Here is a 14,219-nt window from a genome sequence, read left to right on the forward strand (position 1 = left end):
AAGGTTTGCCTGGCAGTGGCAAACAGTAAAGAAATGGCGATATATCTGCCCAGCCTGATTGAGTAGAAGGACATGTAGCACATTTCTCTGATGGCTCTTACTCTGTCGGGCCATCAGAAAGGTTTGACTATGGTGGTGACATAGTTGTCACTGCTGTAGGCAAGCCTGTGGTACTCCTCCATCTAAATTTGGCGGCCGGACCATTATGTTGGTGGTATTTAAACTATGTCGCCGTTGTAACAGAGTATAAATTCCACCAACATATAAATTAAGCCACTAGTATTCATCCATGTGACACTGCCAAGAGGCAGGAATGAAGGTTCATTTAGTCAATGTGACCTTTTGCATGATAAACACAACATTTTGCTAGTTTGCTTGCAATCTGATCACTATATTCTAGAGTCCAAAGGACTGGATGATAGCTGCAAGTTAAGAGAAATACACTTTATAAGGGGGGGGCTGAGAGAAAAGCCATGTGGAACGTAACAGGAGAGAGCAGAAAGGGTGAAGTTGGGTGGCCAAAGAACAATCAGGCAAAAACATTGTGAAATCAGGGAAGACCATTATGGTGTATTCTGGTGGAATCAATATGACGGCTTAGGATGCCTTGGGACGCAGTACCAAATTCAACAGACAGATCTTAAAGGATCAATGCAGACTTGCCTCCCTTAATTAAAATGTGACCCAGAATTTGTGCCAGCGAAAAAGTATGGTTTTACTGTCATGTGACAGGTCAAAACCTAAATCAGTGAAGCTGTGTTTCTCTAATAATTAAGATAGTTGTCAATTTGCCTGTCTTTAAATGGTTTTGGCGGGGAATGGGAGCCAAGAAACAGACCTCTCACTGCTTGAACGGTTGGCCATATCTTTTTATAGAAGAAATCTTACCAAGGCTAGTTTCCAAGAGTTTGGTTCAGTGCTTTGAATACCAAATTATTGCAACAATTGGTAAGTAAAGGAGTTATTGCAGATATAATTTTGGAACAAATAGATACGAGGCAACCATTGAAAGAAGTGCTGAGTTTGACGAGTGTGGTTAGTGATGCTGTAAGAGTATCCAGAAGGAAGAAAACTACTAGGAGTAATATTGTTAATTTCTGACATCTAAATCAAAGAGTTCTGTTCATACTTTCAAAAATGCTGTAGTGGAGTTATTTGCTGAGTCAATTCTATATGAATAGTAGTTTTCATCAGCAAATGTAAGACTTTTTATAGGTTCTGTTCGCAATTCAGATAACACGTAGGCAGCAGTTGGATTTATAAATTCATTCTCATCCTTTGCACATGCATTTTAAGGCCCCTGGGGCTTCAGTAAACCAAGAAAAGGAAAGGTCAGCTCTTTTCTAAGTTTTAGTCTTCAGTGGCACAAGGGAGTCTAGTATTTCATTGAGCCAAGCACCAGTGGTGTAGCAGAACTTGAGGGGCAACCCCTGAAAAGTACATGGAGGGGGCCCCATGCTCTAAACCCAGTCAGGAGCTCTTGGTGCCAGCTGCCCGTACACAGTGCCGGAGGGCCTCCCCCCACACCACGGGGGCTGTGGGGGCTATTGTTACACCCTTGCCAAGCACAATACAAATGATCTCTGGTATTTACATCATTAATCTCAAGAGCTGGAGGGGGACTGCAGCAGAAGCATGAGTAAAAGCAGTGACTTGCCACTCATTGTATTAGAATTGTCTTGCTGGTAGAAATTGGAATCTGCAGCTTGACAGGGATTGCTAGGTGACTAGTCCACGGTAACTTAAAGGAGGGAAATATGAGGTTCAGGAGCATGTTTAGAAATAAGAGCAAGGTTGTAACCCACAAATGGGGAGGCCTAGAGATGATAAGTAGCCCAAGAATATCAACATTGAAACATTCTAGGCGATCAGCTCAGATGTTGAAATGTTCTGGGCAATCAACTCAGATATTAAATTTGGCAAGCTCCATAAAGTCAAGGCCACTGGAAAATAATTAGGGATATTCTGCATTTGCCACATAATCCATCATCTGCTGCATAGTCGGCATTTTTCACGAAAAAGTGTTTATAGCTCAAAAGGATAGAATGTTACTACAAATGTGCCAACAAGTGCCCCGGCACAGTTAAAAGCCCTTCCCAAAGGTTTTTTGATCACTCTTTCAATTGCTTTTTTTAGGTGTTAAATGGGTACTACTAAGGTGAAATCTTTGCCCAGACTGTATTACCATGTGCTGGACCACGCCACATTCTTGGGCGATCTTGATGCATAATTTAGACACCGCCCCACATAATTTGGTCCTCCCCTGCTGCATAATTTCAGTGGCTCTGCCTAAAGATAAAGGCACAAATAACTTGAGATGCAATGAAATCTAAAAAGCTTTCCCGAAAATTAGTTGCCGACCTATGGTCAATAAATCACCATCCCAGACACAGTAGAAGTATGGATAATAATATTTGCAATGAAAAGCTGGAGCGCTGCATTATTGAAAGGGACCTCTTGAAGAGAACTGTGCTATATAATTGCAACGACAACTCCATGCTTTGAGCGCTTCTCCACAGGATAATTTTTAAATAAGGAGGGACTGTTAAAAATATATGGTTTATTAAGCGTTGTAAAATTGGTAATCTTGAACTGATAGTGGGCAAAGGCAGTAAATATTCAGGACTAAGCGTAACATATTATTCCAGTGAGTATTGCCAGTCTGAATTGTGTCTGCGGGAGACACCTTGTGATCAGGTGCTATGGAAATAATGTTTTTAGTAACATTCTTGCTGCATTTTGATGGGATTAAAATGTGTTGCTGTACTGAGTGCTTCCCTTATTTCCCTGATTATTAAGTGGAGTACAGATAGCAAATGCATAAGTAATAAGGTGTAAGGGTCAAGTTTCTTAATGAGGCTAATGCATTTATGGGTGCTGATGAGCTTGCCTTTGGTGCACTTTCTGCCCACTGCCAGCAGGTGTCCATGTGATCAAACGATTAATGAAGGCCCTATGCATTGTCCATGCATAGTAGGAGGACAAGGCAATGCCTCTGTGACAGGGAAAGAAAGAGCATATTAACAGGTGGGCTAAAGAAGATCTCAACTAGAGCTTAGTGACCCTTATTGTGGAGAATGTATGAACCTTGCAGTACCTACTGAGAAATAAAATTAAATTAAAATAAACAAATGAATAGACTCAGGAAACAGAAAAATAATTAAAATATCAAAACCTGCAATCGCTCACATGAGTTAAAGAACTAAAGACAAAAATTCAGGGAAAACAACATTGATGGCATTATATCCTACCATGCATTTAAAGGTAAACTGAAAGTAGATGTTATTACAATCAAGTGGGTCAGAGTTTTGATTATCTATGTGTGAGACTAATGGAAAAATTGTTATGGAAGACACAACTTGAGAAAAGCCAATCTCTGTTGCAACATCAATCATCAGTCATTTAAAACAAAAAAAGCATAGATGTACCTCTAGTACGGCTCTGTCTCCGATGCGAGAGATATATAGAGGAGTTGAGCTAGGTGGAGCTCTATACGGGGCTGAAATTTGGGGTCTTTGTGATATAAGCCCCTTTTCCATACGGAAAATGAATTCCTAAGGTTCCTACTCAACTTACGGAGCAGTACTCCAATGACACAATTGAGATGGGACCTGGATCTATAGAGGTTTGATCATATTGTCTGTCTAAGGATTATAAAATATTGGACCAGAGTTAGGTCTACCTCTGAACTGGCTTCATACAGGAGGGTGCTGAAAGAGTTGATATACTAGATTCAAACGAATCTATGCCTTGGTTAAAGGTGGTCAAGGATCTTTATTTTAGTTTGCAAATGTCTGAAATGTGGGAAAACCCAGAAAACCTGGGCAGTAACAAGGCTGTCCAGATTGAGAGGATCTACTTGGAGCACATAGTAACATAAACCTGGCGGTGTTCTCTTCCAGAGGGAATGATAGACAGATTTCTAGCCCAAAAATGAGTCCCAGAGTATGAGCTCTACATGGATAAGACTACCCCCCATAAAGCCAAAACTTTATACTTCTGCTTGAGAACCAGTGTCCTTTCTTTTTAACTTTTTGACTGCGAAATGGAAAGGTGTAAATGGTCAAGCGGAGGAATGTCCTTTCTGCCCTTCGGTTAAGGCAACTGAGACTTATTTTTTATTCTTTTGGTAAAAATACCTTTTACCTCACTCAATGTGGATTATACCGATATGTCATCTTTTGGGGTTTAATCATTGCTCTGCGGCACTGTACATTCTTAGATGTGACACAAGCGAACAAATAGTGTTTGCTTTATTAGTGTATCTAAATTGGGCCTGGTATTTAAGGGCAAGCTGCTCCATTAATAGCTAGCAGATTGATTGATTTCACTGATGTTGGACATTAGGCCAACAATTGTGAAGCATCTGTCTTCTGCAAATGTTGACGCGTCTTTTCACCAGTCACTGTCATTTTAAAATGTTTACTTGGATTGTAGACTTTATTGTGGTCATTTTATTATGTAATATCTTGCAATATTCCTTTACTGCAAACAGTTGTCTTATTTATGTATGTGTTTCTTTTATACATGACTGCATATAACACAACAGTGTAATATGTTTTTTAAATTTTTATTAGGGATTTTCTATTAACGTTCTATATGTTGGGTTGTACTGTGACTCATGGTATGACTTGGTTATGGCACATGTCTCTTTAGGTAGATCTTCAATAGGCTATGCAGCTTAAAGTTTTAGCATTGGAAATTGTTTTAACTAATCTTTATGGTACTGTGATCTTTTGTGGCTTTATTCATGGACATGTTATGTATATCATTATGTCAATGTAATTTTATGGCTATTCAACTGCAACTGAAATAAAGTTTTACCACTTATAGTACTAAACAAAATAATTAACTGGGCCCGGGAGCTAGCCTTCCCCAACAGTATAAGGAGCAAACAATGATGTAAATTAATTAATTTAAAAAACAGATCAAAAACCAATGCTGGTCTACCAGCTTATCATTAGCTCTTTAAACCCCCTGACGTCTGTTGACGCACAGAGTCCCACTGCTGATACTCAATTGCTCTCAAGTGCAACTTAGCAAACCATCTGACATTCCTTTCACTATTTAAGTTTCCTATTTGTCAGTCAAAGCCATTTGTCTGACTCTTAAAACCCCACTGCATCCTCCTAAGCCTGGAATCAGACTCAACCAGGTGACCCTTACTCACCATATGCCTGCTATCCGGCTACAAATGGAAACCCTCGGACACTCTTCAATCATCCCTCAAACACCCAGGCCACATCTAGTAGCCCTCAACACCCTTTCTTTGGACCTTCATATTTTCATTTGCTTTAGTTCAAGAATCCCTGCATATCTCTTGTTTGTTCCTCAAAAACCCATCCTGTTATCCCTAAAAGAGGCCCATAAACCACTTCTGCCAGCCTTCAACAGCCTCACTACCATCCTTCAGGGATCCAGAATGCCCCTCCCACACTCGATATCTATCCTTATGCTAGGATCCAAATCCATCATGCAGAGCAGAGATCTTTAAACTGTTCAACTGAAACTCACTACCTCTTATCTAACTCTGAGATCTATTCATAGCCACGTTTTCAACACTTATTGCCCTTTGCACCCCATTTGTTTGAACTCATATTTACTAGGGGTGGGCGGAATTTGCGAAATCCACTTTCGCAAATGATCGCGAAAATGTTAAAAATTATGGCAAACAAGCGGAAATATCGCGAAGATGCGGAAGTGTTTTTTCCCGCATGTTCGCGAGATTTTCTGCATGATTGCGGCTCGCCAACTTACCCATGTGGTTGCTCGCGGGCGCGGCCATCTTGTTTTCAGTTGTCTCGCGGTGCATGATCACGAGAAGAAAGACGTGATCGCGCGACGCATGACGTCACTGCGGGCGCGAACTGTCGCGAGACAGCGCAAATGGCTAAAAACAATACAACATCTCATGGAGAACGCGACCGGATCAAGAAAACTTGTCGACGAGCGCGTGGATTCAGGTAAGGCGATCGCGCGCGCGCGAGAATGTATTATTTTACAGCGCGAGCAAGAAACAAATTCTAGTGCTCAAATCCTTTGCATCAGATTACCAGAGATTGAAGACTTCTTTCACTTCTCGAAGAAATGCATTGACGTTCCAGACCATCTACCAATATTTGGCTGGCCCTTAAACCTATTCAGATATTATTTATCTAACCTCACTGCTGGCCATCAAATGTCTCCACTGGAACCCATGTGATCCTTAAACAACCTTCAATATGCCATCAGCTAGTCCTGAAAGATTCCCTGTCACAACCTGCTCACTTTCATAGCTCCTTAGCACAAACTCCAAGTTTCCCATTTCCATGCGTACACGACAGGGTGTTGACTGCTCATGGGGGATTAGGAACAGGCAGGAGATTGCTTTAGTTACCTATAGTATTGAAATATTACTTTACATTTAAAAAAGCATAGAAATTCACTAACAAAAAACAAGGTTAAAGGGAAGTTATATTAAGGAATAGTTAGGAATTCAAATTATATCTGACTTTACAGTAAAAATAACTTGGAAGTTAATTGAAAAACACAAAGGTTAAAGGGAGGTTTCGGTTGGGTGAAAATGATACGTAAAACATACTGCTTTAAATGAAAAAAACACTGAAATTCTTCTGTTAATCTCAAAATTTTTTATTAAGTATACTGATGCATCGTAAAACATCACAGACATAGGTCATCATTGTGACTGTATACATTTTTAACCATGTATTGATCTCTGATTTGCCCGTGGGCTTTACAGAGCCATGCTCTTGTTCGGATGATAGTGTCATCATCCATTGATATTAGTCATATATTGTCTATTCCCAGATTCTTATAACTTTTTGTTCTTTACCATGAGATTGTAGCCCTCTGTACTTCACCCATTTCCCCAAGACTTTGTCCCATTTGCCTGGACATCCCCAGCCTTGGTAAATTACCTTCTCTGCTGCACAACACCAGTCTAGGTCTTGCTCCAAGTCCATCACTGTAGGGGGCTGCGACTTCCCCCTACAGCTCTGGCTATGTTCCTTTTGGCTATTACATCTGCTAGGATTAACCACAGTTTACTGTATGTTGACTATTTTATATCTCCCATAACACATAATACATGCCATGGGGCTTCCAACTGAACTGCCTATTCCAATACATTTGACATCACATTTGTGATCTCCCTCCAATATCTCTGTACCCTTGGTCAGCTCCATAGTGTATGGCCCTCCTCCCCACTTCCCCTCGCACAAGTATTTGATTCGCATCTGCTCATTCGGTAGCGTCTCGATCTGGTTGGATAGGATCTGTGTATAATTCTAATTTGTATAAATCGTAACAGTGCCCTTATAGCTACCTCTTTGGGACTCTGTATGACTTCTAACCCGTCATTATTTTCAAGGATCCCGACATATTCCTCCCTCTTCTCTCTCAGGGCCACCAGTGGATTTGTGGTGTTATTTATAATCTTTTTATATATGAGTGAGGTTGCCTATCAGGTCTACCAAGACTTTGTCTTCAAGCGGTTTAGATTTAGGTAGTTGTTCTCCCAATTTTACATGTGTTTTTAGGGCATGTTTCAGTTGTATGTAGTGGAATTTATCAGTGTCTGGCATTTGGTAGTCTATCTGCATTCTCTGAAAGTCCACCCTCTTTTGACCTTTTCATATGTCCCCCAGAAATTTAATGCCCAGGAGTGCCCATGCTCGAAATCTCTTTAATTCACCCACCTCTGTTAGGTTGCCTTCCCAGCCTAGGAATTTGGTCGCCTGCTACCATATTCTCACTGTCGTGTGTGTATGTGTCTGTAGTCTTCACATTGTTTACTTACTGTACAGAGCTTCCAGGTAATCTCTTTGCCCCATCAACCAGTAGTCTACTCAATATGCTGGTACCTCTATGCCCGCAAAGACACAGTTATTCAACGTGACCAGTTGTATTGCCGAGTAGTACTTGCGTATGTCTGGGACTGCTATCCCACCTTCATACGGTCCTCTCTGTAACTTACTGAGCGCAATCTGGGGACTCCCCCATCTAACAGCCATTTTCATAGCTCTGAGTCTATCTTTTGACAGAATTCAAAAGGTATCCCATATGGGGTGTTTTGCAGGATGTAAGTGGTAGCTTTCCCCAGTGTGCCACGTCACTCCGCAATCTATGTAGGTGGGCGGTCAAATTGTCATCCCTAAATCCATTTTCTGTTTGTGAGATTACCATACCCGGATATTTACATTTATTTCTAATCAGTACTGCACTCCCTATTGTTGACATACTTGATGCATCTCCTGCTGGTACGAATATGAGAAATTTGCCTCAATTTATTTGGTAGCCGGAGTAGCTATCGAATAGCTGGAATATATGGCGTATACGTTGGGCCATGGCCTAATGGAATATAAGAGTATGTTATCCGCATATAGTGAGATTCTTTCCTCCCACACATCTCAAATCAGTATACCTCTTATCAATGGGTCTCACCTGACCCATGCCGCCAATGGCTCTAGTGCGATAGCGAAAAGCATAGGTGAGAGCTGGCAACCCTGCCTCCATTGACCTTTACACTGGCCATGGGTTTTGTACACAGCAGCTGTATCCAAGCGCAGACTTTATGACCAAAGTAAACGTTTAATTACCGCAAATAGGTACTGCTATTCTATGCTGTCAAATGCCATTTGGGCATCTAGTGACAGCAGTACAGCACTGTCCTTCAGCTGAAGCTTTATTACATGCAACACACCGTATAAGCAACGTAGTTTTAGTCTGGTGCGTTGCTTAGGTATCAATCTGGATTGGTCCGGGAGGATCAGGCCAGTTATTACTTTGGTGAGTATGGTTGCTATGACCTTGTCTACGACTTTTGCTTCTGTGTTTAACAGGGAGATTGCCTTGTAGTATATACAATCTTCCAAGGGTGTGCCCTGTTTTGGGACGATTACAATCGTGGCAGTTTGTTGGTCTTCCAGCAGACTGCCTTGTTTCAGCGATTCTTAAAACATGCTCAGCATATACGGAGCCATCAGTGTCGCTCCTCCCCTGTATAGATCAGTGTGCATACCATGTGGCCCAGCAGCCTTGCCCGATTGGAGCGATCAGATTGCCCTGCACACCTCATCCAAAGTGACTGTAATTTATGCGAAAATAAATAACTATAATCACATCCACGCCATGCACTGTTAATTACTTCACAATTTACATAAATCATGACATAAGCACAGTCCTGGGCACAGGTAGAGGGGATATCACAATGCTAGTGTAAGTTTGATACGTATTAAAAATGCAGCGATCGACACCAGTGTAAGTTTGAAAAGCTTTTATCACGAAGCAACAACTGTATTGAACCAAACAACCAGCTGACACATGTTTCGTCGCTAGGAGTGGTCCTGTTACTCTTCAGGGCTCTACTCTGGTGAAGACGAGGCCGAAAGACACTGGAGCTGTCTGGGTTACCCGGGTGACCCAAAATGTGTGTTATGATAATAATAATAATAATAATAAAATGAGATTTATTGAAATATGAAGAAATATGTTTGCGGTCCTATCTTTAATATTGTCATCACTCCATAGTGATCATTGTGTATGTTATAGTTGCTTAAAGTCCATATTGATTTACTGTACTGCCAACACAGCCTAGACCTGTGGACGGCAAACATTTTGTAAATAAATTCACAATTAAACCTAATTTGTGAAAAGAATTTATAATCCCTCCTTCTGTAGTCAAATGGTAAATGTTTGATGATACTGTTCAAACTTAATATCCTCTATAACAATCTTAACTAAAACAAGTTTTTGTTTCATAATTTGGCAATGTTTATAAAGAGGTGAAATCAAAAAATGTAAATTGTTTCTACCACTGCATCAAGTATTTCAAGGTCACGTTGTAGGTTTGCAATTTGCTGAAGAAATTTTTCATCAAAAATGTTATTGAGATTTCACTGCATAGACACAACAACACCTAAAAAAACGCTTCCATCGGGGGATTGTCTTAAAAACAAAACGAGCGTCTCATCTAGTTAAAGAACTTGAAATATTATGGAGGATTTTTTTAAACTCCTTTAATTTCATAGTAGAGTTATACGAGGGGTTGGAAGTAAAATCAACAACTTGAAGTGATGTTGACAGTTAAAGGGATTACAAATTTCATATATTAAATGAAAATGTTAGGTAAAACCTTTGAGAATTGGCAGCCCCAATGTACACAAAATTATTCAATTACACAATGGCTATGGTGTAACCGTGTTTTTGAAATCTTGATTAGACTTAAGTCACATTGCAGTTAGTATTAGTTATCAATGACAAGAAATACTGAATTTGTTTTTCAAAATATGAAAGTGACTCAATAAGCCAATCTCTTGAAAGTTATGGTTACAGCACTTAGGTATTGTTCTTATTCATTTTGTAAATGATTTTTGTTTCATTAACATACATTACATTTTAATTGGTTTGAATTGAAGAGAAACTCATGGTACCTGGCTTGCAGGAATTGTAAACTTTTGATAACAGTTTCAGGCAGGTCTCACTGTTAAAACAATACAAAATCCGGGCTAGGATGTATAAGTCAGCTTCTGGAATTGGATCTTCAAGGAAGTCACCTAGAAGGAAGGTAAGGCATCAGTACACACTTCTGTAAATATGCTTGCTGAAATTAACATTACAAATCCTATTTTTCCAATTTTAATAAATAGGTGTGATGTTTCTATTAGGCCTTGTAATAGGTATAACACTTCAATATTCAACCAGGACTATGGGTACCGCTTAAATACAACACCAGAGCTCTTCTGTGTATTCAAAGGGGAGAAATCAACTTCCGTAGCAAATGCTACAATCTCCTCAACTCCTGGCCTGCACTCCTACAAAATATATTGACATCTTAACATACTTTTTTAAAATGTCTTTCAATGTTGCAGAATAGCACATTTTGGGCCATATGTAGGTAGCCCAATACCGGTCGGTAACGGCCGATTTTCGGTAAAAATCACGTTACCGACCGGTATTCAGGCTTTCGGTATGTAGGGGGGACATTTCAGGATTCGGTAATTTTACCGATTCGGTAAATACCGAATCCTGAAATGAGATGTAGGGGGAGTGTGTGGTTTAGTGTGGATTCGTTATTTACCACCAACTGACGAATGTCTTAGTTAATGCATTATTTGGCCCTTAGATGTGTGCAATGTGGCAGACACACATGCCCTTAGGGCATGTATGTGTGCCACATGTGCACACATGCAGGAATCGGGGGTGCAACAGGGTGTCACTGTGACACCCTGCCACCCTTGATTGTGCTCCCCCCATTACCGAATCGGTATTTACCAATTCTGTAATGGTAACTGGCTTCCCATTGATTCCTATGGGCGTCCTGGCCCATAGGAATCAATGGGATACAAGTTACCATTACCGAATCGGTAAATACCGATTTTAAAATACCGACACTTACCAAATCGGTATTTTTTTATCTACATTATATTTACCGATTCATAAATACCGAATCGGTAAAATTCGGTATTTAAGAATCGGTAAATGTAATTTACCTACATATGGCCCTTTGTATGTAATTCTTTTTAATATAATGTCATTTTTCTCTGGTATATTTTTGTCTCACTGAATCATGTGCTTGTCAAGGTCTGCATTGCCATTAGTCAAACTCATTTATCAGTCATTATTCTGGAAAACGATCCAATCTGAATTTAACTTCTAACCTTTTTTTCGAGCAATGGAATGTTGACAGGTACATTGAAAATAGTGGAGCAGGAGCGGCATATGAATGATATCTACATTACAATACCCTAAATGAAAATCTGAGTCTCATTCCCTCCTGAAAGACAAGAAAGGGGGCAGAGTGTTAGAATGGCGTACAAGGAGAAATGCTTTTATTTCTCCTTGTTTTTGATTTTTCCATGTCTGCTGCATTCTGCAGCACACATAGAGAGAGCAAAAAGCCATGAATGAGTGTTTATGTGCAGGAAGCTGTCCCTTCCTGCACATAAACAATCATTAAATAATGGCGATTAGCCTCTTCTATGTGTGCTGCTGAATACAGCACACATTGAAGGAACAAATATCCACTCGGGATTGTTTATGTGCAGAAAGGGACACCTTCCTGCTCATAAGCAATCATTCCCTGCAATGCAGGCATCCTTGCACTATGGTGCAAGGGTGCCTGCATTGGTGCTAGGCAGCTAAATGTAGCAGCAGCGCAGGGTAAAACAAAAGGGTGCACTTTATTGTAGTAAATACTGCGCATTGCTGTGTTTTGGAAATGTCGCTGCTAGATTTGATGCAGCTATGTGGTCCGACATTTTCAAGTAAATATGCCCCATAGCCACCTGCACAAATCATGTATGTGTAGTTCATATGTATCATTGTAATTGTAAATATATTTATATCGAGCATACAGCCCCTGATGAGGCATCAAAGCACTTTTTTGGCAAGTAGCATGCTACTCCAGAACCCAAGATTAGTAGTAAGTAAACATCTTTTTTTGCCTGTGCATTGGTTGTTTTAGGTTTGTGCTCTTGATTTTATGCATGTTTAGTAGAGTTTGGAGTAGGGACAGGATGATCATTGATGTGAAGCTGAACATTAAACAGAGCTAGGGCAACTTGAGCTCTATGGGCCTGAATGACAAACGTTAATGTACACTTTTGTGTAAGTTCACTTTTTTTTGTGGTCACAAACTACTTGGCAATAACAAGTTTACAACTGCAGAGAGTCCACAGTCAGGGTGGAGAACTCTGCAGAAAAAAGATAGAAGAGGGCTATCTTTTTATGTACAGAGTTGCACGCCCTAATTGCTACTATTAACTCATAGTTTGTGAATACAAAAAAAACAGCAAGCTTGCACAAAAGTGGAGGTTTACTTTTGTGAATCAGGCCCTATAAATGATTTGGAAGCAGCGGAGGAAGTGGATGAAAGAATTAACAAGGTAAGTGCTTTTTAAAATATTAAAATGTTTCCTAGAGCATTGCATATATTTATCCAATCCTTAACTCATTGTCATAAAAAGTATTTCCTCACAGAATTGGTCCTACTTATTTAAAATCATATCAGTACCGTGCCTACTGCAAAAGCCCTCAGAAAAATTTAAAAAATAAACAGATACTCATGATTTTTGCATGTTTCTTGTGGCATGCAAACAGCAGAATTACAATTATACATCACTTTGCATAATTTCCTTCACAATTATTAATTTGGTGTCAGCCCTTGGTACTGCAGTGAAATAGAAACGCTTTAGGGTGTGTGTTCTGCATGAGGGATTGGGACTTTCCTTGTAGTTCTGCATCCTGCAGTGGTCGAGGACAATGTACTTCTAAGAATTTATCTTTGCACATCGCCTGCCACTTAATTGACCAATAATGTGGCAACCTGATGAATATCTATAGAAGTCACCTTCAATCAATCAATCAATCACTGCATTTGTAAAGCGCGCTACATACCCAAGAGGGTCTCAAGGCGCTGGGGAGGGGGGGTGCTACTGGTCGAAGAGCCAGGTCTTGAGGAGTCTTCTGAAGGCCAGCAGGTCCTGGGTCTGTCGTAGGATGGTGGGGAGAGTGTTCCAGGTCTTGGCGGTGAGGTAGGAGAAGGATCTGCTGCCGGCGGTGGTTTTTCGGATGCAAGGGACTGTGGCGAGGGCGAGGTTGGCTGAGCGGAGGCTTCAGGTGGGGGTGTGGAAGCTGAGTCGGTTGTTGAGGTAGGTGGGTCCGGTGTTGTGCAGTGCTTTGTGTGCATGGATCAGGAGCTTGAAGGTGATCCTTTTGTTGACAAGGAGCCAGTGCAGGCCTCTCAGGTGGAGTGTTATGTGGCTGCGGCGGGGGACGTTGAGGATGAGTCGGGCCGAGGCGTTCTGGATGCGTTGGAGTTGTCTCAGGAGCTTGTTTGTAGTTCCTGAGTAGAGGGCGTTCCCGTAGTCGAGTCTGTTGGTGATGAGGGCCTGGGTAAAGGTTTTTCTCATGTCGAGGGGGATCCATTTGAAGATCCTGCGGAGCATACGGAGGGTGTTGAAGCAGGACGCGGAGACGGCGTTGACTTGCCTGGTCATGGAGAGAGTGGAGTCGAGGATGACCCCCAGGTTGCGTGCGTGGTCCGTGGGTTCCAGGGCTGTGCCTAGTGATGTGGGCCACCAAGAGTCGTCCCAGGCTGATGGGGTGGGTCCGAGGATGAGGACCTCTGTCTTGTCTGAGTTCAGCTTCAGTCTGCTGTCCTTCATCCAGTCGGCTACGGCCTTCATTTCTCTGTGGAGGTTAGCTTTGGCGGTGTGGGA

At 41.1% G+C, this 14,219-nt stretch overlaps 1 protein-coding gene across 2 annotated transcripts in view; it reads right to left on the reverse strand.

Moving 5' to 3' along the window:
- LOC146805006 (acetylserotonin O-methyltransferase-like) overlaps positions 1-14,219 on the reverse strand; it is a 723,771-nt gene that overhangs the window by 210,908 nt on the left and 498,644 nt on the right. For both annotated transcript variants that reach the window (XM_085622160.1, XM_085622159.1), the window contains exon 7: positions 10,431-10,553. In XM_085622160.1, coding sequence (XP_085478286.1) covers positions 10,431-10,553 — 123 coding nt within the window. The remainder of the gene's footprint in view (positions 1-10,430; positions 10,554-14,219) is intronic.

Source organism: Triturus cristatus, chromosome 8 (genome assembly GCF_964204655.1).
Source record: "Triturus cristatus chromosome 8, aTriCri1.1, whole genome shotgun sequence".
Lineage (NCBI taxonomy): Eukaryota > Metazoa > Chordata > Amphibia > Caudata > Salamandridae > Triturus > Triturus cristatus.